This window comes from Phocoena phocoena, chromosome 5 (genome assembly GCF_963924675.1).
Source record: "Phocoena phocoena chromosome 5, mPhoPho1.1, whole genome shotgun sequence".
Taxonomy (NCBI): Eukaryota; Metazoa; Chordata; class Mammalia; order Artiodactyla; family Phocoenidae; genus Phocoena; species Phocoena phocoena.
Genome location: NC_089223.1, coordinates 52887910 through 52914017, shown reverse-complemented (window position 1 = coordinate 52914017; position 26108 = coordinate 52887910). Strand labels below are relative to the sequence as shown.

The window sequence follows — 26108 nt, the reverse complement described above, 5'->3', positions numbered from 1 at the left end:
AGCTCGATGACAGGTTTCTCATCTGCCTCCCCAATCTCTGAATCATTGTCCATTACAGTAAGTGCTCTTTCTGGAAGTGATAGAGCCAATGGCTAGGATCACTTGAAACCCAAGTTGGCCTCAGTTAGCCTGGCATTCCCCCTCTTCCCCACGAGCTTTCTAGCTCTTTGCCTTTGTTCCTGCTGCCTCCTATATGGACTAACTCAGAGTCTGTAATTTGCTTGCATCATAAAAGCCTTTGTGCATTTAAGAGCCAGTTCAGAAAAGTCTCCTTTATTTCAGTAAACTATATTCACCCCTAAGTATCACATCATAATATACATCTTGAGCCCCTTGGGGATAATGTCTGTGCCTTACTTATCTCTTTATTCTCTGACCACTCTGATGCTCAATATATATTCACAGAGGGGATTGAACTGAAGTTGATTAAGCCAAATTGAACTGACCATTTGTCAGTACCACAATATGGGTTTCAACCTCTCTCAAAGCACTTCTGTTCTGCCTTAGTCTTAGAAAAGAACTTGGAATATTACAAAAAGAAAAGAAAGGTCAGACGTTGTGAAGAATAATTACTATTTAAGTAAAACCTGATTTCCATAAAACACTTTATATAATAATCAAGCTTTGTGGTTGATATGTCTATTTCACCTGTTTAAAATATATAATTTTCCAACTATGATTTTATCTATCTACTGTGAAGTATTATCATAGTTCAGAAAGTGATAAATGAAAATAAGGAGACATTAATTTCAGGAGACACTTCTTATTTGTGGTCATTGAATGTCTGTATATAATTACAATATCCAAACAAAAGCATAAGGAAAGATACCACAATGAAGTAACAGCATAGTACCTCATGACATTACTAATTCCCTAAGTCAGTGCTTAAGTTTTAAAATATTAGTTAATAAATATTTATTCAGTTTTTGTTGAGTATTTGGCACTAGCTCATTTCTTTACCTTATAGATTGTGCCTGCTTGTCTTGTTCACACAAACACTTCAGATGCTTTGTGCTTTGTGGAAGAATCATATCAGCCAGCATTGGTGAGATCTTCAATCTTATTAGATTCTTATTTTAGTCTTGAACAAGACTATTAAAATATCCAGGGCAGAACTAAAATTTTGAATACATGCTCATGGATCATATGTTTTCATTGCTATGTTTTTAAAAGAAATACAAATAAATTACTACTTATAAAATTACAAATAATACAGAGGGAAGACAGAAGAAGCAAGAAGAACTACAATTCTGCAGCCTGTGGAACAAAAACCACATTCACAGAAAGATAGACAAGATGAAAAGGCAGAGGCCTATGTACCAGATGAAGGAACAAGATAAAACCCCAGAAAAACAACTAAATGAACTGGAGATAGGCAACCTTCCAGAAAAGGAATTCAGAATAATGATAATGAAGTTGAGCCAGGACCTCGGAAAAAGAATGGAGGCAAAGATCGAGAAGATGCAAGAAATGTTTAACAAAGACCGAGAACAAACAAACAGAGATGAACAAAACAATAACTGAAATGAAAACTACACTAGAAGGAACCAATAGCAGAATAACTAAGGCAGAAGAACGGATAACTGACCTGGAAAACAAAATGGTGGAATTCACTGCTGTGGAACAGAATAAAGAAGAAAGAATGAAAAGACATGAAGACAGCCTAAGAGACCTCTGGGACAACATTAAACACAACAACATTCACACTATAGGGGTCCCAAAAGGAGAAGAGAGAGAAAAAGGACCAGAAAAAATATTTGAAGAGATTATAGTCGAAAACTTCCCTAACATGGGAAAGGAAATAGCCACCAAAGTCCAGGAAGGACAGAGAGTCCCATACAGGATAAACCCAAGGAGAAAAACACTGACACACATAGTAATCAAATTGGCAAAAATGAAAGACAAAGAAAAATTATTAAAAGCAGCAAGGGAAAAATGACAAATAACATACAAGGGAATCCCCATAAGGTTAACAGCTGATTTCTCAGCAGAAACTCTACAGGCCAGAAGGGAGTGGCATGATATACTTAAAGTGATGAAAGGGAAGAACCTACAACCAAGATTACTCTACCCGGCAAGGATCTCATTCAGATTTGATGGAGAAATCAAAAGCTTTACAGACAAGCAAAAGCTAAGAGAATTCAGCACCACCAAACCAGCTCTACAACAAATGCTAAAGGAACTTCTCTAAGTGGGAAACACAAGAGAAGAACATGACCTACAAAAAGAAACCTAAAACAATTAAGAAAATGGTAATAGGAACATACATATCAATAATTACCGTAAACGGGAATACATTAAATGCTCCAACCAAAAGACACAGGCTTGCTGAATGGATACAAAAGCAAGACCCATATATATGCTGTCTACAAGAGACCCACTTCAAACCTAGGGACACACACTGAAAGTGAGGGGATGGAAAAAGATATTCCATGCAAATGGAAATCTAAAGAAAGCTGGAGTAGCAATACTCATATCAGATAAAATAGACTTTAAAATAAAGAATGTTACAAGAGACAAGGAAGGACACTACATAATGATCAAGGGATCAATCCAAGAAGAAGATATAACAAATATTATAAATATATATGCACCCAACATAGGAGCACATCAATACATAAGGCAACTGCTAACAGCTATAAAACAGGAAATCAACAGTAACACAATAATAGTGGGGAACTTTAACACCTCACTTACACCAATGGACAGATCATCCAGACAGAAAATTAATAAGGAAACAGAAGCTTTAAATGACACATTAAACAAGATGGACTTAATTGATATTTATAGGACATTCCATCGAAAAACAGCAGATTACACTTTCTTCTCAAGTGCACATGGAACATTCTCCAGGATAGATCACATCTTGGGTCACAAATCAAGCCTCAGTAAATTTAACAAAATTGAAATCATATCAAGCATCTTTTCTGACCACAAGGCTATGAGATTAGAAATGAATTACAGGGAAAAAAACGTAAAAAACACAAACACATGGAGGCTAAACAATACGTTACTAAACAACCAAGAGATCACTGAAGAAATCAAAGAAGAAATCAAAAAATACCTAGAGACAAATGACAATGAAAACACGATGATACAAAACCTATGGGATGCAGCAAAAGCCGTTCTAAGAGGGAAGTTTACAGCAATAAAATCCTACCTCAAGAAACAAGAAAAATCTCAAATAAACAATCTAACCTTACATCTAAAGGAACTAGAGAAAGAAGAACAAACAAAACCCAAAGTTAGCAGAAGGAAAGAAATCATAAAGATCAGAGCAACAATAAATGAAATAGAAACAAAGGAAACAATTGCAAAGATCAATAAAAATAAAAGGTGGTTCTTTGAGAAGATAACCAAAATTGATAAACCACTAGCCAGACTCATCAAGAAAAAGAGGGAGAGGACCCAAATAAATAAATTAGAAATGAAAATGGAACAGTTTCAACAGTTCTAAATGAAACTGTTACAACAGTCACTGCAGAAATACAAAGCATCCTAAGAGACTACTACAAGCAACTCTATGCCAATAAAATGGACAACCTGGAAGAAATGGACAAATTCTTAGAAAGGTATAATCTTCCAAGACTGAACCAGGAAGAAATAGAAAATATGAAGAGACCAATCACAAGTAATGAAATTGAAACTGAGATTAAAAATCTTCCAACAAACAAAAGTCCAGGACCAGATGGCTTCACAGGTGAATTCAATCAAACATTTAGAAAAGGGCTAACACCATCCTTCTCAAACTCTTCCAGAAAATTGCAGAGAAGGAACACTCCCAAACTCATTCTATGAGGCCACCATCACCATGTTACCAAAACAAGACAAAGATACTACAAAAAAAGAAAATTACAGACCAATATCACTCATGAATATAGATGCAAAAATCCTCAACAAAATACTAGCAAACAGAATCAAACAACACGTTAAAAGGATCATACACCATGATCAAGTGTGATTTATCCCAGAGATGCAAGGATTCTTCAATATATGTAAATCAATCAATGTGATACACCATATTAACAAATTGAACAATAAAAAAGATATGATCATCTCAATAAATGCAGAAAAAGCTTTTGACAAAATTCAACACCCATTTATGATAAAAACTCTCCAGAGAGTGGGCATAGAGGGAAACTACCTCAATATAATAAAGGCCATATATGACAAACCCACAGCATACATCAGTCTCAATGGTGAAAAACTGAAAGCATTTCCTCTAAGATCAGGAGCAAGACAAGGATGTCCACTCTCACCACTATTATTCAACAGAGTTTTGGAAGTGCTAGCCATGGCAATCAGAGAAGAAAAAGAAATAAAAGGAATACAAATTGGAAAAGAAGAAGTAAAACTGTCACTATTTGTAGATGACATGATACTATACATAGAGAATCCTAAAGATGCCACCGGAAAACTACTAGAGCTAATCAATGAATTTGGTAAAGTTGCAGGATACAAAATTAATGCACAGAAATCTCTGGCATTCCTATACACTAATGATGAAAAATCTGAAAGTGAAATTAGGGAAACAATCTCATTTACCGTTGCAACAAAAAGAATAAAATACCTAGGAATAAACCTACCTAGGGAGACAAAAGACCTGTATGCAGAAAACTATAAGACACTGATGAAAGAAATTAAATATGATACCAACAGATGGAGAGATATACCATGTTCTTGGATTGGAAGAATCAATATTGTGTAAATGACTATACTACCCAAAGCAATCTACAGATTCAGTGCAATCCCTATCAAATTACCAATGGCATTTTTTACAGAACCAGAGCAAAAAATCTTAAAATTTGTAGGGAGACACAAAAGACCCCAAATAGCCAAAGCAGTCTTGAGGGAAAAATGTGGAGATGGAGGAATCAGACTCCCTGACTTCAGACTACACTATAAAGCTACAGTAATCAAGAGAATATGGTACTGGCACAAAAACAGAAATAGAGATCAATGGAACAAGATAGAAAGCCCAGAGATAAACCTACACACCTATGGTCAGCTAATCTATGACAAAGGAGGCAAGGATATACAATGAAAAAAGACAGTCTCTTCAATAAATGGTGCTGGGAAAACTGGATAGCTACATGTAAAAGAATGAAATTAGAACAAACCCTAACACCATACACAAAAATAAACTCAAAATGGATTAGAGACCTAAATGTAAGACCAGACACTATAAAACTCTTAGAGGAAAACATAGGAAGAACACTCTTTGACATAAATCACAGCAAGATCTTTTTTCATCCACCTCCTAGTGTAATGGAAATAAAAACAAAAATAAACAAATGGGACCTAATGAAACTTAAAAGCTTTTGCACAGCAAAGGAAACCATAAACAAGATGAAAAGACAACCCTCAGAATGGGAGAAAATATTTGCAAACTAATCAATGGACAAAGGATTAATCTCGAAAATATATAAACAGCTCATGCAGCTCAATATTAAAAAAACAAACAACCCACTGTGATGCTTTTGCAAATATGTTCCTATAAAGGGTTTCATCTTCAAGGAATTCATGGAAAAGACTCTGACAAGTACAGGTTTCTAGTAACTGACTATACTGCAGTATGAATAAGCATTTTCAGAACTCTAATGGAAAACTGATGAATTCATAAAAGTGCTAACAAAAGATGAAGATGAAAAAAAAATTACATGGGACTGAGTGAACTGATGAGGATTATTATAATTTTTGTGAATTTCTGTTTGAATAAAACAAAAAAACCCCACAAGGACTCAGAGGCAAAAAATATACAAATCAATTTTCACTGCAAAGTAAAGGAGCTGTTACAGTGGAGGATTACTGGACTGAATGTCAATATTATGACATAGTTTGAGTGTGTTTCGTGTTTGGTAAATGCAATCATTGTTGCTTTTGTTGTAGTCATCCATTTATAATGCTTGGTGTCAGTTAATTTATCTCTTGTAAAAATAAAATACAGTGTGTGTGTGTGTGTGTGTGTGTGTGTGTGTGTGTGTGAAAAAAAACAACCCAATCCAAAAATGGGCAGAAGACCTAAATAGACATTTCTCCAAAGAAGACATACAGATAGCCAAGAAGCACATGAAAAGCTGTTCAACATCACTAATTATTAGAGAAATGCAAATCAAAACTACAATGAAGTATCACCTCACACCAGTTAGAATAGGCATCACCAGAAAATCTACAAACAACAAATGCTGGAAAGGGTGTGGAGAAAAGGGAACCCTCTTGCATTGTTGGTGGGAATGTAAATAGATACAGCCACTATGGAGAACAGTATGGATGTTCCTTAAAAAACTAAAAATAGAATTACCATATAATCCAGCAATCCCACTACTGGGCATATATCCAGAGAAAACCATAATTCTAAAAGACACATGCACCCCAATGTTCATTGCAGCACTGTTTACAATAGCCAGGTCATGGAAGCAACCTAAATGCCCATCGACAGATGAATGGATAAAGAAGATGTGGTACATATATACAATGGAATATTACTCAGCCATAAAAAAGAATGAAATTGGATCATTTGTTAAGATGTGGATGGATCTAGAGACTGTCATACAGAGTGAGGTAAGTCAGAAAGAGAAAAACAAATATCGTATATTAATGCCTATATGTGGAACCTAGAAAAATGGTACAGATGAACCAGTTTGCAGGGCAGAAATAGAGACACAGATATAGAGAACAAATGTATGGACCCCTAGCCGGGAAAGCGGCAGGGGGGGTGGGGATGGTGTGATGAATTGGGAGATTGGGATTGACATGTATACACTGAAGTGTATAAAATTGATGACTAATAAGAACCTGCTGTATAAAAAAATAAATAAAATACAATTCAAAAAATAAATTACAAATAGCCTACTGCTGTCGTGTCCACTGTTATACAAACATACCTATAAAGTGTCTGATAGCATCAGCCAGGCCCTTGGACTGAATTATGTGTGCATTCCCTACCATAATAACTGTGAATAGTTCTCAAAGAGAAGTTACATCATAACAAGGTGGTAGTCTAATTACCAGACAACTGTTTCCATTTTCTTTTAATAGCACCAAGACAAATGGTGGGAAAGTCATTGTTTTTATTCTAAATGTTTTTATTTATATTCTACCGTGTTCTAGACTGATTTAAGGTAGCTTATAAAGATATATATTTACATTTATATAATTATTAAATGATATATAGTATTAAATTACATTTACATATATGGTATTAAATTAAACATAGAGATGCAAGAATAAAGCAAAACATAAGTGAAAACACAAAATGAGAAGAGTACTAAAACTACATATCATAATTCCTATCTAGATATTTCCTTAAGTCAGATGACAAACTTTGTAGCTTTCTAGCAGCCAACTCAAAAGCAAAACTAAACAAAACTAAACAAGAAAACAACTAAACCCTATTCAGTTACATTCTTCATGTCACCCATAAGATTAAAACTGAGCAATTACTTAGCCACAATACAATTCTTTCAGATTCTAATAAAAAGAATACTGTGTAATATCATGAACTCTATTCACCACAATATTCTTAGCATAGAAACAAAAATTAGTTTTATAATACTCTTAGTATGCCCCTCAATACTGGAAAATGGCACCAATGACTATTCAATAAAAACAATTTTATGTGGGGGAAGCAGTGTGAAATTATTTATACCAAGCTCTAAGATAATGTTTTTAAATATCTGACAACACTTTGCGAATTATTGAAATGGCTCTGTGTGGCACTTTCACATTATAAAGTACCTAAAAGTTGAAATCATAGACATAAAAATATATTATTACTTAGTACCATAATAAGTTTTTAATAAGCGTAGTATTACTAAGTGCAATAGTAAGTTTTTAATAAATATTGGGAATGAAATAAAACCCTACCACTAACTGTTAACTTAGGTAAAACCCATAGCTTAATGACTCCTATATTTAACTAACCATAAAACTCAAGTGATAATATGTTTCCTCCCACCTACTTTAAAAGGAATTTGTGATTACAAATATGGTATCATCAGGCTTTTATTGGACACGTGTGTTATATAACTATTAGTGACAATTCAACTGTAACGAATGTCTCTGGTCTCCACTGTGTTATCATCTAGCTCTTTATTAAGTTCCCAGCCAGATATGATGTGTCACAGGAAACTACAAACTGAGATTTAGGTTGGCACTTTGCCTGACGTCTAGAAATTTACAGTCACAGATAGATGGGGTGCAAAAAATTTAAAGATATTATTAAGTAATTAAGTATGGGTCTATAGAATTATAAAGTGAGCTACTTTAACACAATTACACTAACATATTTGCTTTATTTTCTTCACACTTTTTGCAGTTCAAGATAATAAGTCAAAATGATCTGAGTAAGCAATTTTAAAAGCAGCAGTTTCCCACAGAAATGTTGACAAGAGACACCGTTGCAGCTAGTCATAGGGAATTGTATGCACTTTAAAATGTGGAAGGAAAAAAAAAGCATTAACAGGGAGTGTGTGACTATGTTGTGGCTGTTGTATCAGAAGAAAAAATTGTTGAGAAACCTGAGCTAGAGACACTCTTGAAGCTGCTAATGTATAGCACTCCCTTTCAGAAATTTTTTTGTAACATTAGATATCTTTCTACCAAATCTTTCTCATGACTTTGTCTAGATGCCTCTTATGAAAGTTGGCATGATATGGTGGAAATAACTCTGAACTGGAAGACCAGTGACCTGTGTCTCCATCTTAGAACTTTTATTGAAAGACTAAGTCCTTTCATCTAAGTCCTAAGTTTCTCAGATGAGAAATCTGAGAGCATATTCAACATCACGGAAGTTCCAGCATCCTGTAACCCCCAACTTAAATGATGCGAAGTATGCTCTCATTTTCTTCATTTATTATTAGAAAACAATGAGAATTTTAATTGATCTAGCTGCTCTTTAGTTTCCACCAAAGCTCGCCTTCCATGCCTCAAATAACCTAAAAATGCTCAACATTATTATAATTAAAATTTAGCATTTTTTAAACAATCAACTTTAACATAATTTTTCACATGTTATTTTTCTGATGGCTACATGCCAGATCATTTGGAATGGTCAAATTAAGAGTCTGCAAGTCATTTGAAATAATCCAAGTTTCATATGAGGAAGTCATTAAGTTTCTTGACTACCTGCATTCTAAGCCAGTTTTTAAATTCCTAGACTTGTAAAACTGCATTTTGTGCAGGCCACTGATGGGCCTTAAAATTGGAGTGTGCCAGCTGCAACATGTGCTAGACTGTGTGGTGTCCTTCTGGCTGCTGTTTCCCTGGCAAGTACTGTAAGCCATACACAAAGAATCCCTCAGATAATCTAGAAATTTCTGTATATAATAAAACCCTATCTGAATTAATTTAGCAATGAGAGACAACTGGAAATGTATTGACTCTTGTTAGTGTTTGTATTATTCTTCCAAAAGAGGGATTTCTTGACTAATGAATTTCCTGCCTCAGTTGTTGACCTATAATATAATGGAAGTATTGAGTCTTAACTTTTGGATGGAACACAAATTTGTGAAGTTGATCATTATATATTTACTTAATATAAATATATTTACTTAATTATACTTTAATATATTGGCATTTTAATAATAACATAGTGAAATATGCTCAGATTCATATTAGAATAAGGTAGAATTTACTGTGCAAATACCGTAAAATTATAAAAGTACTATTTTATCTAGGGCTTCCCTGGTGGCGCAGTGGGTAAGAATCCTCGTGCCAATGCAGGGGACATGGGTTCGAGCCCTGGTCCAGGAAGATCCCACATGCCGCGGAGCAACTAAGCCCGTGCGCCACAACTACTGATCCTGCACTCTAGAGCCCATGAGCCACAACTACTGAGCCCATGTGCCGCATCTACTGAAGCCCGTGCGCCTAGAGCCCGTGCTCCACAGCAAGAGAAGTCACCGCAATGAGAAGCCTGCGCACCGCAACGAAGAATAGCCCCCTCTCGCCCCAACTAGAGAAAGCCCGTGAGCAGCAACGAAGACCCAACACAGCCAAAAATAATAAATTTATTTTAAAAAGTATTATTTTATCCAAAAGGGCTAAATATTTTCAGTCACTAATGTCCATGTCTTTAATTCATATCTAAATGCTGATGGCTACCAAATCTATAAATACAGATTACCTGTCTAAACTTCAGACCCATATATTCATCTGCCTACTGTTCATCACAACAGGATATACGTCTCATCATTCGAACTAAGCATGTCTGTGCTACAGACTCATATGTGCCTATCCCAAATAGTTTCCTTAATAATAGAATCTTTGATTTTTGGTTGAGCATATGGCCCCCTGGAAAATAGAATAACATCCTTTATCCATGACTCTCCCTGTGAATATAAGTTCTGACCAATGGAGTCTCTATTCCAGTGGGTAGAATCCTGATGTGCTAGTTGGAGCTCTGGCAACCATACTAAACCATGACTGGGAGGATATATGTTCATAGGACAGCACGGCAGTAGATTCCTAATTACTTGGTAAACCTCCCTATCAGCCCCTACCTGACTATCTCCAGACTTGTTTTACATTAAACTGAAATAAAATGACATTTTATGTAAGCCACTTTATCCTAAGCTTCCTGTCACTCATATCTAAGCTGATACTATTGCAATATGCAAAACAGATTAGTTGCAATCAAGGTAAATTGTGATTTTTTTATGTAATTATCTTTGGGAGAAGAAGACATTCAAGAAATATATTTACTTAATAAAATATTTTTACTTAATATTTTCTAGCTGCACAATTTTGAGATACAAGTAATAAATCTGCTGCTAATAAATAAGGAGGCCAAGTTTTCATCGATGATCTCATTGTAAAAAGTTCTACGACTTTAAGCAAATGACTTCTATTTTCTTGCTTAGTGGATATAGGTCTGGGCTTTTGCATCAAACAGCTTGGGTTTCGCCCCGGCTCTACCTCTTACTAGCTAGATGGCTCCAAGCAAGTTACTCACCTTCTCTAAGTCTACATTTCCCCTCCCATAAATGGGGATAATGATAGAACCTAACTATAGAGTTCTTCTAAGGATTAAATGGAATAACGCTTATGGAGCAATTGGCATTATACCAAGTACACAGTACATGCACAGCAAATGTTGGCTTTGTCATTATTCCTCCTTCATAATGAGGAATTAATTTGTTTTCAAAACAGGTTGAAAAATCCCTCAAATTGCCTCATGTGACTGAGGGGATAAGGAGAAGATGGAACAGGTGAGGCTCCCAAGCCTTATTCCCATTCCACCCAGAGCAACACTGCTCCACACAGCAGGGGTTTGCATTAGCCTTATGTGTGAAAGGGATTCAACTGGTAAAGACAATGTGTAAAACTACTCATCTTTGGACCTTTTTAGCTCTAAGACTCTATACATCAAGCCAATGGTCAGCCATGACATATACAGTTTTGTGCAAGGATTTAGAACTCTACTTAAGAAGCCCATTGTATATATGTGCCACATCTTCTTTATCCATTCATCTGTTGATGGACACTTAGGTTGCTTCCATGTCCTGGCTATTGTAAATAGAGCTGCAATGAACATTTTGGTACATGACTCTTTTTGAATTATGGTTTTCTCAGGGTATATGCCCAGTAGTGGGATTGCTGGGTCATATGGTAATTCTATTTTTAGTTTTTTAAGGAAGCTCCATACTGTTCTCCATAGTGGCTGTATCTATTTACATTCCCACCAACAGTGCAAGAGTGTTCCCTTTTCTCCATATCCTCTCCAGCATTTATTGTTTCTAGATTTTTTGATGATGGCCATTCTGACCAGTGTGAGATGATACAATGGAATATTACTCAGCCATGAAAAGAAACAAAATTGAGTTATTTGTAGTGAGGTGGATGGACCTAGAGTCTGTCATACAGAGTGAAGTAAGTCAGAAAGAGAAAAACAAATACCATATGCTAACACATATATATGTAATCTAAGAAAATAAAAAAAAGGTCATGAAGAACCTAGGGGTAAGATGGGAATAAAGACACAGACCTACTAGAGAATGGACGTGAGGATATGGGGAGGGGGAAGGGTAAGCTGTGACAAAGTGAGAGAGTGGCATGGACATATATACACTACCAAGTGTAAAATAGCTAGCTAGTGGGAAGCAGCCGCATAGCATAGGGAGATCTGCTCGGTGGTTTGTGACCACCTAGAGGGGTGGGATAGGGAGGGTGGGAGGGAGGGAGATGCAAGAGGGAAGAGATATGGGAACATATGTATATGTATAACTGATTCACTTTGTTATAAAGCAGAAACTAACACACCATTGTAAAGCAATTATACTCCAATAAAGATGTTAAAAAAAAACAAGGAATCCCAAATCTAGCTTTGCTGTTGAATCCAGTAATATATATCCAAGTGCTTAATTACAACTTGAATGTACTGTAAGGTTTGAAAGATTGGTTTGAAATATTTTAGTTGTATTATTTATTATCTTTGGTATTTTCTGGACTAGGAAAGTTGAGACACAAGGGTTAAGCTAATTGTTTAAAGAGAAAGGAAAGTTATCTCTGCTTAACCAAGGGGAACACTTGTGATTCCAGGGATCATGATGTAGTGGAGGCAGCAGGGAGTATTAGAAAGTTCAGGACCATAGTTAGAAATGTGTGGCAAACTCCAGTTCTGCCAATCACTTACTCAGAGATTCGGAAATCTCAATCTTCCTAATCTTTGGTTTTCCTATCTGTAAAATCATGATAATATTAAAATTGTCTGCCTCACAGTTGTTGATAGGTATCAAATAAGAATATATGTTGGAATTATGTGTAAAGAACATATATATGTGTATATACATATATATCCTACTATATGTACCCTCTCTGGATTTTGCTGTGACCTGCTAACCTTTTAATGTGCAATAACCAAATTTTAAAAGTCCGTATAATTCTATACAAATTCAAATGGTAATAGTAATAACAATAACAATATTTCCTGGGTCAGGTAGACACCTGTGTTGGTTTAACTCTTCTACTTGACAACATTGGACTCGGTACACAGGTGAACTGGGAGGACAGATTCAAGCTTTAGTATTGACTGACTCACCCATTCCTGTGACCACATGCAAACTACCTAATCCTTGACTGTGGTATCCCTTAATTTATAGAACACATAGATGCTTCCTGTCTACAATCCTCAGAGGTCTACTTAGAAGATTATCCATTGAACAATAACATTGTTCCTTGTAAATGTAACTTTTATATCTTTTAACACAGTAAAACAGTTAAGTCAGCATAGCAGTAGCATCACCTAGGTAGATAAAGGAGGAATTGTGGGGATGGTATAGCATTGTGATTAAGATCATGGATTGGAGTCAGATAGACCAGGGTTAATTTCCAGTTCTGCCATTATCACCTCTAGGCAAATACTGTCTGAGCCTCAGTTTCCTCATCTGTGAAATGGGTATAATAATATAACCATTGTTTGTTATAAAGATTAAATGTGCATGCTATTTTAGAACAGTAGTTGGTACACAGTACATGTGAAACAAATGATAGCAATTATTATTTGTTCTGCACTGAATCATAGCTCAACTTTAAACAGAGTGCTAAATCCTTCTGTATTTGCTTTTGCAGCTTCAAAAAAAAAGACATCATCTGACATCTTCAGATAAAAGGTTGAAAGACTGCAAGATAGAATTTAATGGTGACTGATACTTTGGATTCCCCTAAACTTAGTTCTATCATCTCAGAATTACTATTGTAAAGTTCTCAGAAATTGCTCAACCATGCAGGCCATATATGTACCTGGGAGAAGGTTCGGCTTGCAGGTTCTGGCATGACCTGGTATGTCTGCAGCGCATTTTTTTCCCCTCAACCTCTTGAAACTTTCCTACCCTCTAATCCACTCATTTCAAACCTATCAAATTATGCTTGAAACCGTGAGAACATTCTCCACAATTCTTATCCACCATCTTTGATGAGAATATGTCAAAGGAGTGTGCTTTGAGATGAACTTAGTGGAGTTCCTCTAAAATCTAACCCTGATAAAGCCATGAAACGCAGACAGAGCACTCATTTCACCACCGACCATCTTAGAAGACTTGCTCCACAACTGCCCAATAGCCCCATCGTCAGGCACAAAAGCATCAGGCATAATTATAAATCTCAGTGCTGACAAGGAAGCACATGATGTTGCTTTTTTCTTGAATGTTTCTATTTATTCCCTTATTATATTGAAGCAATTATATTTTTGGAGGAAAGCAGACAATAATGAAAAAATAACAAAGGTTCACTAGACAGTTATAATTATTACAGACTGATGAATTCCTTCCATAAAATGCTGCACTAAGATGAACTTGATTTTCACACAATAGCAAATGTTGCAATCTTTTTTAGAAAACAGTGATGATATAATTGAAGTGCTGTACTCTCAGTCACTGATCACCTTTGAGATAGTGCGGAAAAGTTAGGTCATGTTCTTATCTTGTTTAAATACAGAGACAGTTTTAAGAAAATTACATAACGGTAGTCTGTGCATTCTTCAAAACATTTGTAAAGACCTGTCAATGAAAGTAAAATTATACCACCACCCTTCCTCCGTCAACATATATGTGCATTCTTTCATATTAACCTGTATTGGCCTGTTTCTTTTCCTATACATTATATAAACATGTATGCCTACACATACATACACATTTTCTCTGTGTGTGTATATGCATGTGTGCACGTTTTCCATTTCTGTTAGAGGGCAAACTTTCCAAAGACTCTTCTTTTTGCTTCCCACACATGATAAGACAGTGTGTTACAGTAGAAAGAACATAGACTTTAAAGCCAGAAATGCCAAGGTCAGGTTCTAGATCCAACACTTACTAACCCTGGACAATCTGAGCTGCAGTTATTTCATCTTTTTAAGGAGAGATAACAATAATGGTTTCTCAAAGTATTGCCAAAATTCAATCAGGTAACATTTTACAAAATGTGCAATACATAATAGGTGCTCAACAAAGTTTTCTTCCATACAGAACTTAGTACACAATGAGAACTCATTAAATGTTGTTACATGGACCAGGACTGATCTTAGCTGAAGGAGAAATGAGGCACAGCATTAAACGCTTGGAACACTATCATAAAGCAACTCTGGACCTGCACCTCAGTAGAGGGACCCTTCGGTATCATTATCTATTGACTAATTTCAGGGCAAAAAGGAAGAGGTTGCTACAATAGATTAATTTTACATTGAGATTTTCCCCTGTAAACAAATAGATTCTTAATCCAAATAAGACCACTCTCCCTGTCTGACACAAACTACCCAAATTATGTCTGTATCCTCCCTTCAGTTTTCCAGACATTCTGAAATTATCCTCTTTTCCTTAATCATCACTATGTTGCATAAATGACTACACTTGTCCCTTGGAGGAAAAGGTAAACTGTGAGAGAACACCTCCCATTGAGGTATAATTATACCAGTTTAAATAAAACAAAGAGTTACCACTTCAAAAACTGACCTATTTCATTTCCACTTTAATTTCTTTCTATCTTACAAGTTCCTTTTTTTTATGGCTTTGTACTGTATCAGTTCTTCTCAAACTGTACAGTAAATAAGAATTACCTTGTGTAACTTTTAATACAATTCCCATGCCTCAACCAGAGATTCACAGGAATTTCTTGGATGGGAACTGGACTTTTCTGTTTTTAATAAGTACCCAGTGAATCTAATGGAGGGGGTCCATGGGTCACATGTTGAGAGATAATGCTTACCCTACGAAGTAAAAATTAAAGTTGTCCATTTTGTTTCATTTGAATATTACTCAGTTTACCTTCATCTATCTAAACATGTGTAGATATTAATGTCTACAAATTTGGTCTGCTGGTTGTCAGAGGTTGCTGGTGAATACAGTTGGCAGACATTCCTATCAATAATAAATATATTTAATAAATATATTCTTCTCTTCTCAAATCTCTTCCCTATAAACTTATACCTGAAAAAGTCTTCTTTAACCTTCTGTTGTATGTGTTTTTATGTGTTTGTATAACCTTCTGTTGTATGTGTTTTTATAAAATTAATGTGTTTTTATGTGTTTGTATAACCTTCTGTTGTATGTGTTTTTATAAAATTAATGTGTTGATTTCTTCATATTCAAAGGATAGTATAAAATCAGAGTTTGGAAAAAATGATAGCATCTGAAGAATAATGTTTACCTGGTCTAACTTTCTTCTAACCTTTAAATTCTAACATAGTGGTTTTCATTTAGAACAGGTGGAGTGAGGAAGGGGCTATCAAAATTTTGGTCAAAGAGAAAGGAACATGCCATTTGATAAAACTCTCCACCTGTTTCTGATATGCCTTCCCAGTTATGAGCAAATGGCCTTAAAAAGAAATTGCCAAGTATCTCAATATACCTCTTTTTTCAAAGCATTCTTGTTGGTACACTTATTCCAGCAAATGTGCTAATAAATTTAATCCCTTTTCACTCTAGCCCATTCTCTGAACATCTCCTAGGCTGACTCAAACATCGATATGCTCCACTTTGTATACAAGTTTTAGATCAGGAAGGAGTTTTTTGTTTGTTTGTTTTTCCTTGAGAGGTATCTTCCATCTACTCTGAAGCAAGACTGAAAACATCTTTGCTTCAAATTAGAGACTATACTCAGGAAAATTCGTTCCAATACCTCCAAATTATAACTCCCCTACACAAACTCCAGACTCACTCAGATTTAGCATAGGCAAAGCCTGAAATCAATTTAGAATCTTGAGTTTGATAGAAATTATATGTTTAAATAAAAGCACTGTTTTCTATAGTAATATTCTTAAAGATAATCCAGGTAAAAAGGATAGGACACAAAACCATCATGGATTATAGAGAAGTACTTGCAGAAGGCAGGAAGCCTTGAAAAGTCTGATTTAATTTGTGATGTCTGTAGCTCTTAGTTGATTCATCAACAAATATAGAGAGTATTAAATTTCTCATGAGGACTATGTAGAACTTTCTTCCTATCAACTACTGGGCCTGAGTGTTTTTCACTATTAAGATTCCATTAGAAGCTTTATACTTTTCAAACTGTTTTCTTCTCAAAACAGAAATTAACAAAAAAGAGCATGCCAATATCTCAATCAGAGAAAATGAATTCTTAACATGAAGATAAAATTATTTTCAGAGCCCAAACTGGTACACTGAAATCTTGTTACTGTTTAGTTTCTAACTTTTAAAGAAAACAACCTCAGAATAATTATGACTTCTCTATTAGAGAAGTTGATTGTGACCAGGTATATCACTGGATTTATTTTAAAAATCCAACTATAATAATTTAATCACATTGTCTTCTTAAATTGTTTCTTGTTCTTTTAAAACATATATATATTTTTTAGTTTATACTATTTACTTACAGAAAGAAGTGTAAGTTTGATCTTCATGGTTTTAGATTTTTTTCTCATGTATAATTTTGAGTATTAAATATAATATATAATATAATATAATAAACTTGGGACAAATAAAACCCAAGCTAAAAACACATTCTATTTTTCTCAAAACAAAACAAACTAAAAGACAGTTGTTAAACACCGTGTGACTTTATCTTTTGTTGAGCTCTTCTGAAAGTACATAAACATTTGGGATGGGTCACAAGAGGACAGGGAACACTAGTATAGAAAGAAAAGAAACCTATTTCTTGACATAATTTTATGTTAAATATCAAAAGTATTTTTCCACATTAAGCAAATAATAAATTGGAGATCTACACATTCCTTGGTGTGGTTCATGCCACTTTAAGCAAGTTAACTTAAGACAGAGGAAAAGAGAAGAAAACTCACCGATACATTGCTGACCAGCAAGGATTGGTCCTGTGGAGACCGAGGTCTGCCATCAAGTGTGTGTATCCAGGCTCTATCAGCAACTTTGTAGGCTAGACTGAGGTGAAGAAAGAAGTCACTGATGATCTAACTAGAACCAGTCTGACAAGTCTTGGCTAGTATGATGGGAACTGTGTGACTAGTAAGATGAAGTCAAATTTTATAGGGAGGGAGAGAACATCAATAATACAAGCACTTCCTAGGAGTGGGAACTTAAAATCTATTGTCTTCTGATTATAATGATTTCAAAATGTTAATATAAACCAGATTTTTTCAATAAAAGTCAGATGTTTAAATCTAGAAGAAAACTTTTTTTAAATCATCTTGCTAAACTTCTTCATGTTTCCAATGAAGAAACTGAGGTTTAATTAAGTTAAATTGGTCAAAATCACATAGTTAATACCTCTATATAGGACTAACACCTATTTTTTTAAAAACTAATCTGACATGCTTTCCACCCTACCATGCATATTATAAAAGTTTTACTTTGGTATTTACTATAAGTCAGCTGTTGAAAATACAGCGAAGATTAGAAAAGCATTAATATCTCAATGCCACCGTTCTACTAGAAAAGTCAAGTAGTTTGCAAATATTAACCCCCAATTAAGACAGTGTGTTTCTTTTACTATGGTGGAGACAGGCATATCAGCCAACACTGAGGCATTACTACCTTATTTCTGAAATGATAATAACCTAGTTTTTAAAAATGTGTGCCAACACATGTATATACAAATATCTGTGTATTTGTGTCAGGCATAATCTTTAAATTGCCTCCCCTAATCCCCATAAACTAGATAAGGTGTTTCTCCTCTGTGTCCTCATGGTATCATAACACTTACCATATTATACTAGAATTTTTTATTTTTATCTCAACCCCAGTAGACTGTGAATTCTTAACAGACAGTAACTTTATTTCTAAGACATATGGGCTCTCAAAAATATGCATGGAAAAGAGAGAGGGGATGAAGGAGGAAGGGGGTATGTATGACCAGTCCTAAAAATCACCATAAATAAGACAAATAAATATTGTTGAATACTACTACACAGCAATTTAGCCAACGGCTCATCTGAACAGATGTAGAAGTTGGGATCCATACTGAAGTGTGGGATTAGACTGCCAAGAATTGGAATCATTCTCTAACAGTAACTCAAGAAACCTCTACGTTGGGGCACACTGTACTTAGGACTAGAGAGAGCATCACATCTACCCTTTTTATTAGCCAAGAGATCACTTAACACTGAAGAATAGCATGGATATTTACTTGAAGTTACTTAATATATAGTATCATGTTTCTCTCTACTCACTTGAAAGTACAATTTAGCCAGAAATAAAGAAACAATAATGAAGTAAAAACTTTCAGGTTATGAGATTAACCTGTTCTTGTTATATAGCCTTTAAAAAATGAAATCCTCATTAATGAAATGTTAATACTGGCTTGACATACTATATTCTACTTCATATTAATATTTTATGAAAATATTGATTATACTCTTGCTTTCAAAGGAAGACATATTCTCCCTCAGAGTGACTTTGGGCCAAAACTTGTCAGACTCATTTTAACAGAACCCCATGACTCTTTCTCTTTACCTAAATCCAGACTCCAAACTCAAATAAATCCTTCATATAGTCTAGTTACTTAAGTTTATGTATACCTGAACATGTAAATGAAAAAAAAAATGAGAGGGCTTTCATGAATTTTTTAAAAACCCTATGAATATAAGCTAGAAATTATAGAAAACCAGAGACTAAGGATACGTAAATAGAGGATGAGTGGATGTCGGTCAAAATATAACCATAACGATTTCCTTCCTATATAAAAGGCCTTCATTCACCCTACACAAAGACCATTAACAGTGTGTATCACCAAATTTCATGATATTACTTACCTTTCAATAGAAATTTGAAGAATAACAGGGAAAGAAAGAGGAATGAAACATTATACAAAATTATCCACTGAATGGAGCCTTTCATGCACTCAAGGTATTTCTTTAATAGTCATTCTTAGAAATTAGAACACTCCCTAACACCATACACAAAAATAAACTCAAAATGGACTCAAGACCTAAATGTAAGACCAGACACTATAAAACTCTTAGAGGAAAACATAGGAAGAACACTCTTTGACATAAATCACAGCAAGATCTTTTTTCATCCACCTCCTAGAGTAATGGAAATAAAAACAAAAATAAACAAATGGGACCTAATGAAACTTCAAAGCTTTTGCACAGCAAAGGAAACCATAAATAAGACGACAAGACAACCCTCAGAATGGGAGAAAATATTTGCAAATGAATCAACAGACAAAGGATTAATCTCCAAAATATATAAACAGCTCATGGAGCTCAATATTAAAGAAACAAACAACCCAATCCAAAAATGGGCAGAAGACCTAAATAGACATTTATCCAAAGAAGACATACAGATGGCCAAGAAACACATGAAAAGCTGCTCAACATCACTAATTATCAGAGACATGCAAATCAAACCTACAATGAGGTATCACCTCACACCAGTTGGAATGGGCATCATCAGAAAATCTGCAAACAACAAATGCTGGAGAGGGTGTAGAGAAAAGGGAACCCTCTTGCACTGTTGGTGGGAATGTAAATAGATACAGCCCCTATGGAGAACAGTATGGAGGTTCCTTAAAAAACTAAAAATAGAATTACCATATAATCCAGTAATCCCACTACTGGGCATATATCCAGAGAAAACCATAATTCTAAAAGACACATGCACTCCAATGTTCATTGCAGCACTATGTACAATAACCAGGTCATGGAAGCAACCTAAATACCCATCGACAGATGAATGGATAAAGAAGATGTGGTACATATATACAATGGAATATTACTCAGCCATAAAAAGGAATGAAATTGAGTCATTTTTTGAGAAATGAATGGATCTAGAGGCTGTCATACAGAGTGAAGTAAGTCAGAAAGAGAAAAACATATATCATATATTAACGCATGTATGTGGAACCTAGAAAAATGGTACAAATGAACCAGTTTGCAGGGCAGAGGTTGAGACACAGATGTAGAGAACAAATGTATGGACACCAAAGGGGGAAAGCCATGGCGGGGTGGGGATGGTGGTGCTGAATTGGGCGATTGGGATTGACAAGCATACACTGATGTGTATAAAATTGATGACTAATAAGAACCTGCTGTATAAAAAAATAAATAAAACAAAAATTTTAAAAAGTCATTCTTAGAGTTATGGGGTACCAAAACAAAGCCAATCAGTTTTAAATTAATTGATCTCTAAGAGGGAAAAATAGTATCTTAGAGCAAAAATTTGTCTTTCATTCAAATATTTATTTTCTTTATACTGTTTTTCTGAAATCATAAAATTTATTCTGCAATCCTTTGCCCTAAACTATGGTGTGAAGAAAATGTATTCAGAGTTATCCACCTCTTTGTTTCTGAGATACGACAATCTATCTTACCTGTGTCCTTCTGTGCAATGTGGAAGCAGAGTCAGGAGGAATATATTTGTGGATTCAAGTCTCTTAGAAACCCACAGTAGATATGTCACATTGCATAACTAGTAAAATAGCAACTAGACCACAGGCATTTTTACCAGCCAACAAACTATTCCATAGTTCTTTACATATTTAGCAATGTCATAGCAATGAAACATCTGATGGCCACAAGGATGAGTATGCTAAAGAGGTATAGTGCCAGTGTGGCTAGTCATGGGTGGTTCAAGTCCCCTGGCTTGAACCAAGTTCTTTTATGCCTGATAATATCAATGCATGGATGCTTAAGGATAGTAATCTGATTAATTTACGGAAACCCTCAAAGTTATACCTAGATTATGTCTCTGTAATGCTAAAGCGATCCTTTCATTGGCCAGTTTATTGGGTTGTACATAACAAACAGACCAATGTTAAACTAGTGAATGAGCTAGTTACCAGAGTAAACATAGCTATTTTGTCATTTGTGGATCCATTTCCTCCTATCATGTATTGTTTTGAAGGTACCCATGCACCTTAGTTTGTTTAAGCTGAGAAAACAAAGAGCATTAATATAATTAATTAACCTTTGGCCTCTATTTCAGCAAAAAGAGATCATGCAGAGCTCCTCTGAAGAACAAGCTATCACCATTCTGTCACTCTCCTTTATCTAATTTTCTTAGCAAAAATGTGATTTGTTTTTCACCAGCCTATCTGTCCCTGTCTTTGAAATCCTTTTTTTATCTTCCCTAAACCTTTTTTATTGAATGTCATCATGTAGTGGTTGTTTCTCAGTCCCATCTTATCCATTGTTTTGCAGTGGAAGAGACCATCTCAGCCAAACTAGCATTGGCTTTTAACCTGGTATTGCACTCATAGGGTTGGCAGAGTTGATTCCAGGATGCAACCACAAGCATGGGGAAGAGGCTGTAGATAACTTCCTGCACTTCAGCTGGTTGGAGAGTACCACTCCCACTCTGAACAACATCTCGCCTTCCCTCCAAAGAATGTACTGTACTTGAAGCAAAACACACAAATGGCTATGCATATACTTGTTTGCCGAAGAAATTTCTGGCCCTTCCCTTTCCCTTAACTGCCTTAGGGAAGAATCTTTTCTCTAGCTTAGTTTCCACATGATGTTTTTTTTGAGAAAGGGGACTGGGACAAGAAATCTGTCATGTAGTTAAGCAGGCAAGAAATATTATTAATCCAATTTTGTTTGAGAGTTGTTTGTCCATACGGTTTTTTAAAAGTCAAGTTTAGTTTCAAAAAACCTTTTTTTTCTGAAATTACTTTTGGGGTAATATTTAAAATGAGAGATTGTAACTCTGTAAAATGCATAGGAATAAAGCATTCCAGTTTACACAGAAAAGGCAAATTTTTAATCAAATAAAGTTTTATGAAATGAAAAACAAAGTCCTCTATAAGATGTTTCGCACCTGCTATAACTGTCTCCTATGCTAGGGATAGTTTTCCTGGCCATTGACATGAGGATCTGCTAAGCTTTACAATACATAGTGATACATATAGCAAAAACCAGAGATATGGTTTTTACAATTAAAAGACAATATCAATGCTAAAACTATCTTTATTGTTTAATGTATTGGGATATACAGTATAGACTAGTTAATGTCGTTAAACTAGTGAGTGAATGAGGATAACATTTTTGGACTCATTTTAATTTTAAAACATTTTTTTAAATTAGTCTTTAAAAAACATTTTTAAGATTTATCAGGCTGCCAGTGTCCTTGCCCCCATGGTGAGCCACAGCCACCCTCTGCCTCTGCAGGAGACCATCCCACACTAGCAGGAGAATGTGGATTATCTGATTCAGGAGCTCTGAAGACCCAAATACAGTATATATTTTATTTATTTCAGTAATGTGATCAGCAAGAGTGATGTGAAGTCATTAGCTGAACCTGATGAACAGGAAGTTGTGGCTGAGGTTCAGGAATTTTATGGTGATTACATTGCTGTGAATCCACATTTGTTTTCCCTCAATATTCTGGGTTGCTGCCAGGGTCGAAATTGGGATCCAGTCCAACTATCCAGAGCAACTCAAGGACTGACAGCTCTCCTTTTATCTCTGAAGAAATGTCCCATGATTCATTACCAGCTTTCATCAGAGGCAGCAAAGAGACTTGTAGAATGTGTTAAGCAAGTGATAACTAAAGAATATGAACTGTTTGAATTCTGGCGGACTGAGGTTCCTCCCTTGCTACTTATTTTAGATCGTTGCGATGATGCCATCACCCCATTGCTAAACCAGTGAACATATCAGGCCATGGTCCATGAACTACTGGGCATAAACAACAATCGGATTGATCTTTCCAGAGTGCCAGGGATCAGTAAAGACATGAGAGAGGTGGTCCTATCTGCTGAAAATGATGAATTCTACACTAACAATATGTACCTGAACTTTTCTGAGATTGGTAGCAACATAAAGAATCTCATGGAAGACTTTCAGAAGAAGAAACCAAAAGAACAGCAAAAACTAGAATCAATAGCAGACATGAAGGCCTTTGTTGAGAATTACCCACAATTCAAGAAGATGTCTGGAACTGTATCAAAGCACATGACAGTGGTTGGAGAGCTGTCTCTGTTGGTCAGTGAGTGGAATCTGCTGGAGGTTTTGGAGGTTGAGCAAGAACTGGCCTGTCAAAATGACCATTCTAGTGTTCTCCAGAATATAAAGAGTCTCCTGCAGAACCCCAAAGTGACAGAGTTTGATGCGTGCAGCCTGCTGATGCTTTATCCTCTACATTATGAGCAACACAGCAGCAATAGCCTACCAGGATTATGATGGACCTTAGGAATAAAGGTGTTTCTGAGAAGTATCGAAAGCTTGTGTCTACAGTTGTTGAATATGGTGGTAAACGGGTCAGAGGAAGTGATCTCTTCAGCCCCAAAGACGCTGTGGCTATTACCAAACATTTCCTCAAAAGATTGAAGGGAGTAGAAAATGTATATGCTCAGCATCAGCCTTTCTTACATGAGAACCTGGACCATCTCATCAAAGGAAAGCTTAAGGAAAACCTGTATCCTTATCTAGGCCCCAGCACACTCAGAGACAGACATCAGGATATCATTGTGTTTATAATTGGAGGAGCCACCTATGAAGAGGCTCTAACAGTTTATAACCTGAACCGTACCACTCCTGGAGTGAGGATTGTCCTGGGGGGAGCCGCTGTGCATAACACGAAAAGCTTCCTAGAGGAAGTTCTGGCTTCTGGACTGCACAGCCAAAGCAAGGACAGCTCTCAAGTTACATCAAGGTTAGCAAGCAGAAGATGAAATGGTGATAGAGAGGTGAGAAGAATGGCACAACTTCCCCTCTTGCCTCACTGCAGGCTTTCTCCACTGACCAGAGGGGTGTTGGAGAAGAGCCTTGGGTTTTGTACTTCTTGTTATAAACCATCTCCAGGTAGCCTGCTGATTCCTGAACTGTTGGCACAGACACCAAGACTCCAGTGGTGAGTTGAGAATAAGTCTGAGCCCATTCCAACCCACTTTTCTCATGTTTTCTTTATCAAATACATAAATGTATTCCTTGTATTTGATAGCATAAAAAAAAGATTTATGAATTTCATGTTGAGGGATCACCTTTCAGTCTTCTGAACAGACTTTTCCTGAGATATGAATTAAATGTATTTATCTACACTCTACCTCTTTACAAATAGACACCCCAAGATGTATAAATATATTGATAAAATAAGGATCAATTTCAAGAAAAACGACAAATGCAAATATACTATCTCTCTATATTGTTTATACTTGCTTTGATAGAGCTGACAATTTGGCTTTGAACTTCCTGGCAGTAAGGATAACAACAGAAACTTAGACAATTCTCATTATAGAAAAGAAAAAACTTTTTGGTCTAGCTTGATCCAAAGGTAGAACTTGAATTACCTTAACTAGGGATACTATGTTCCTTAGATGAACATTCCTAAATATCACTTCTCTCAGAAGACCTTTATAAGAACAGAAAAGGAGATTCTGAATTCATATCCTTGACAAAGGCCTGGAGAGTTAGGATTATGCATTGCTGATTGAGGGAAGATTAATTTACTTTGTTACACCAAAGAGGCAATTGACAATATCGATACTTTGTCAAAACTGAGGAGCTGGAGGAAACTTTACTTTTAAATAACATAAAGCCCCATGAGATTATGATTTTAGATTAGTGCACTTTGACTCCTTATTAGCTCCTGTGTAGTTTGTATTATTATGTCTCATAGTTTGCTGGATTGTATAATGTATCTCAATAGGTGCATAAATGCACCATAGGTTAATCTTTATTCCAATAAAAGCTTCTATCCATGATGTGCCAAATCTCCTTTTCATATTCCTTAAAGAAATCTTGGTACATACGATCATTTTCTATTAATTATAGTCTAATTTTAAACCTTTGTCTAGTGTAAAACTTCAATAGTGAGTCTGATATAAATACGATCACCTCCTCTTCCCCTTAACGCAAGCATAAACTATGACGCTGGCTGCTTGGAGTAGAGAAGTTGGAAGGAGGTCTGGCCCCTCCTCCTCAGTGCTTATTTCTTGTAGCTTGGGGTCAGACAGAGGAGATAGGGTAGTAGAGATTTTACATAATCAGCTATGTGTCGGTGTGGGAAAGCGTCCCAGGTCTTTCTCTGGTTCAATCCAGTTGTGTCTACTGCTAAAAGATTCTGTTATTGAGAGTTCTTTGCTGATGGTGTGCTTGGTTTTCTTTGGATGGTGTTCAGCTTTATCCGAGTCTCCCAATCACTGAGGAATCCCTCAGGGAAAAGTAACCATGTCCACTTTGGGCTTTGACACTGGTTCTGCTTCAGCCTCCCTTGCCTCACTGAGCAGCTATCCTGCCCCTTTCCTTT

At 35.7% G+C, this 26108-nt stretch overlaps 1 protein-coding gene across 1 annotated transcript; it reads left to right on the top strand.

Moving 5' to 3' along the window:
- Positions 1 to 6: 6 nt before the first annotated feature.
- LOC136123167 (vacuolar protein sorting-associated protein 45-like) lies at positions 7 to 24534 on the top strand. Its single transcript, XM_065877228.1, is given in 4 exon segments — positions 7 to 57; positions 968 to 1045; positions 23051 to 24035; positions 24038 to 24534. Coding segments are annotated over 4 exon segments (1611 nt in total).
- The last annotated feature ends 1574 nt before the right edge of the window (positions 24535 to 26108 follow it).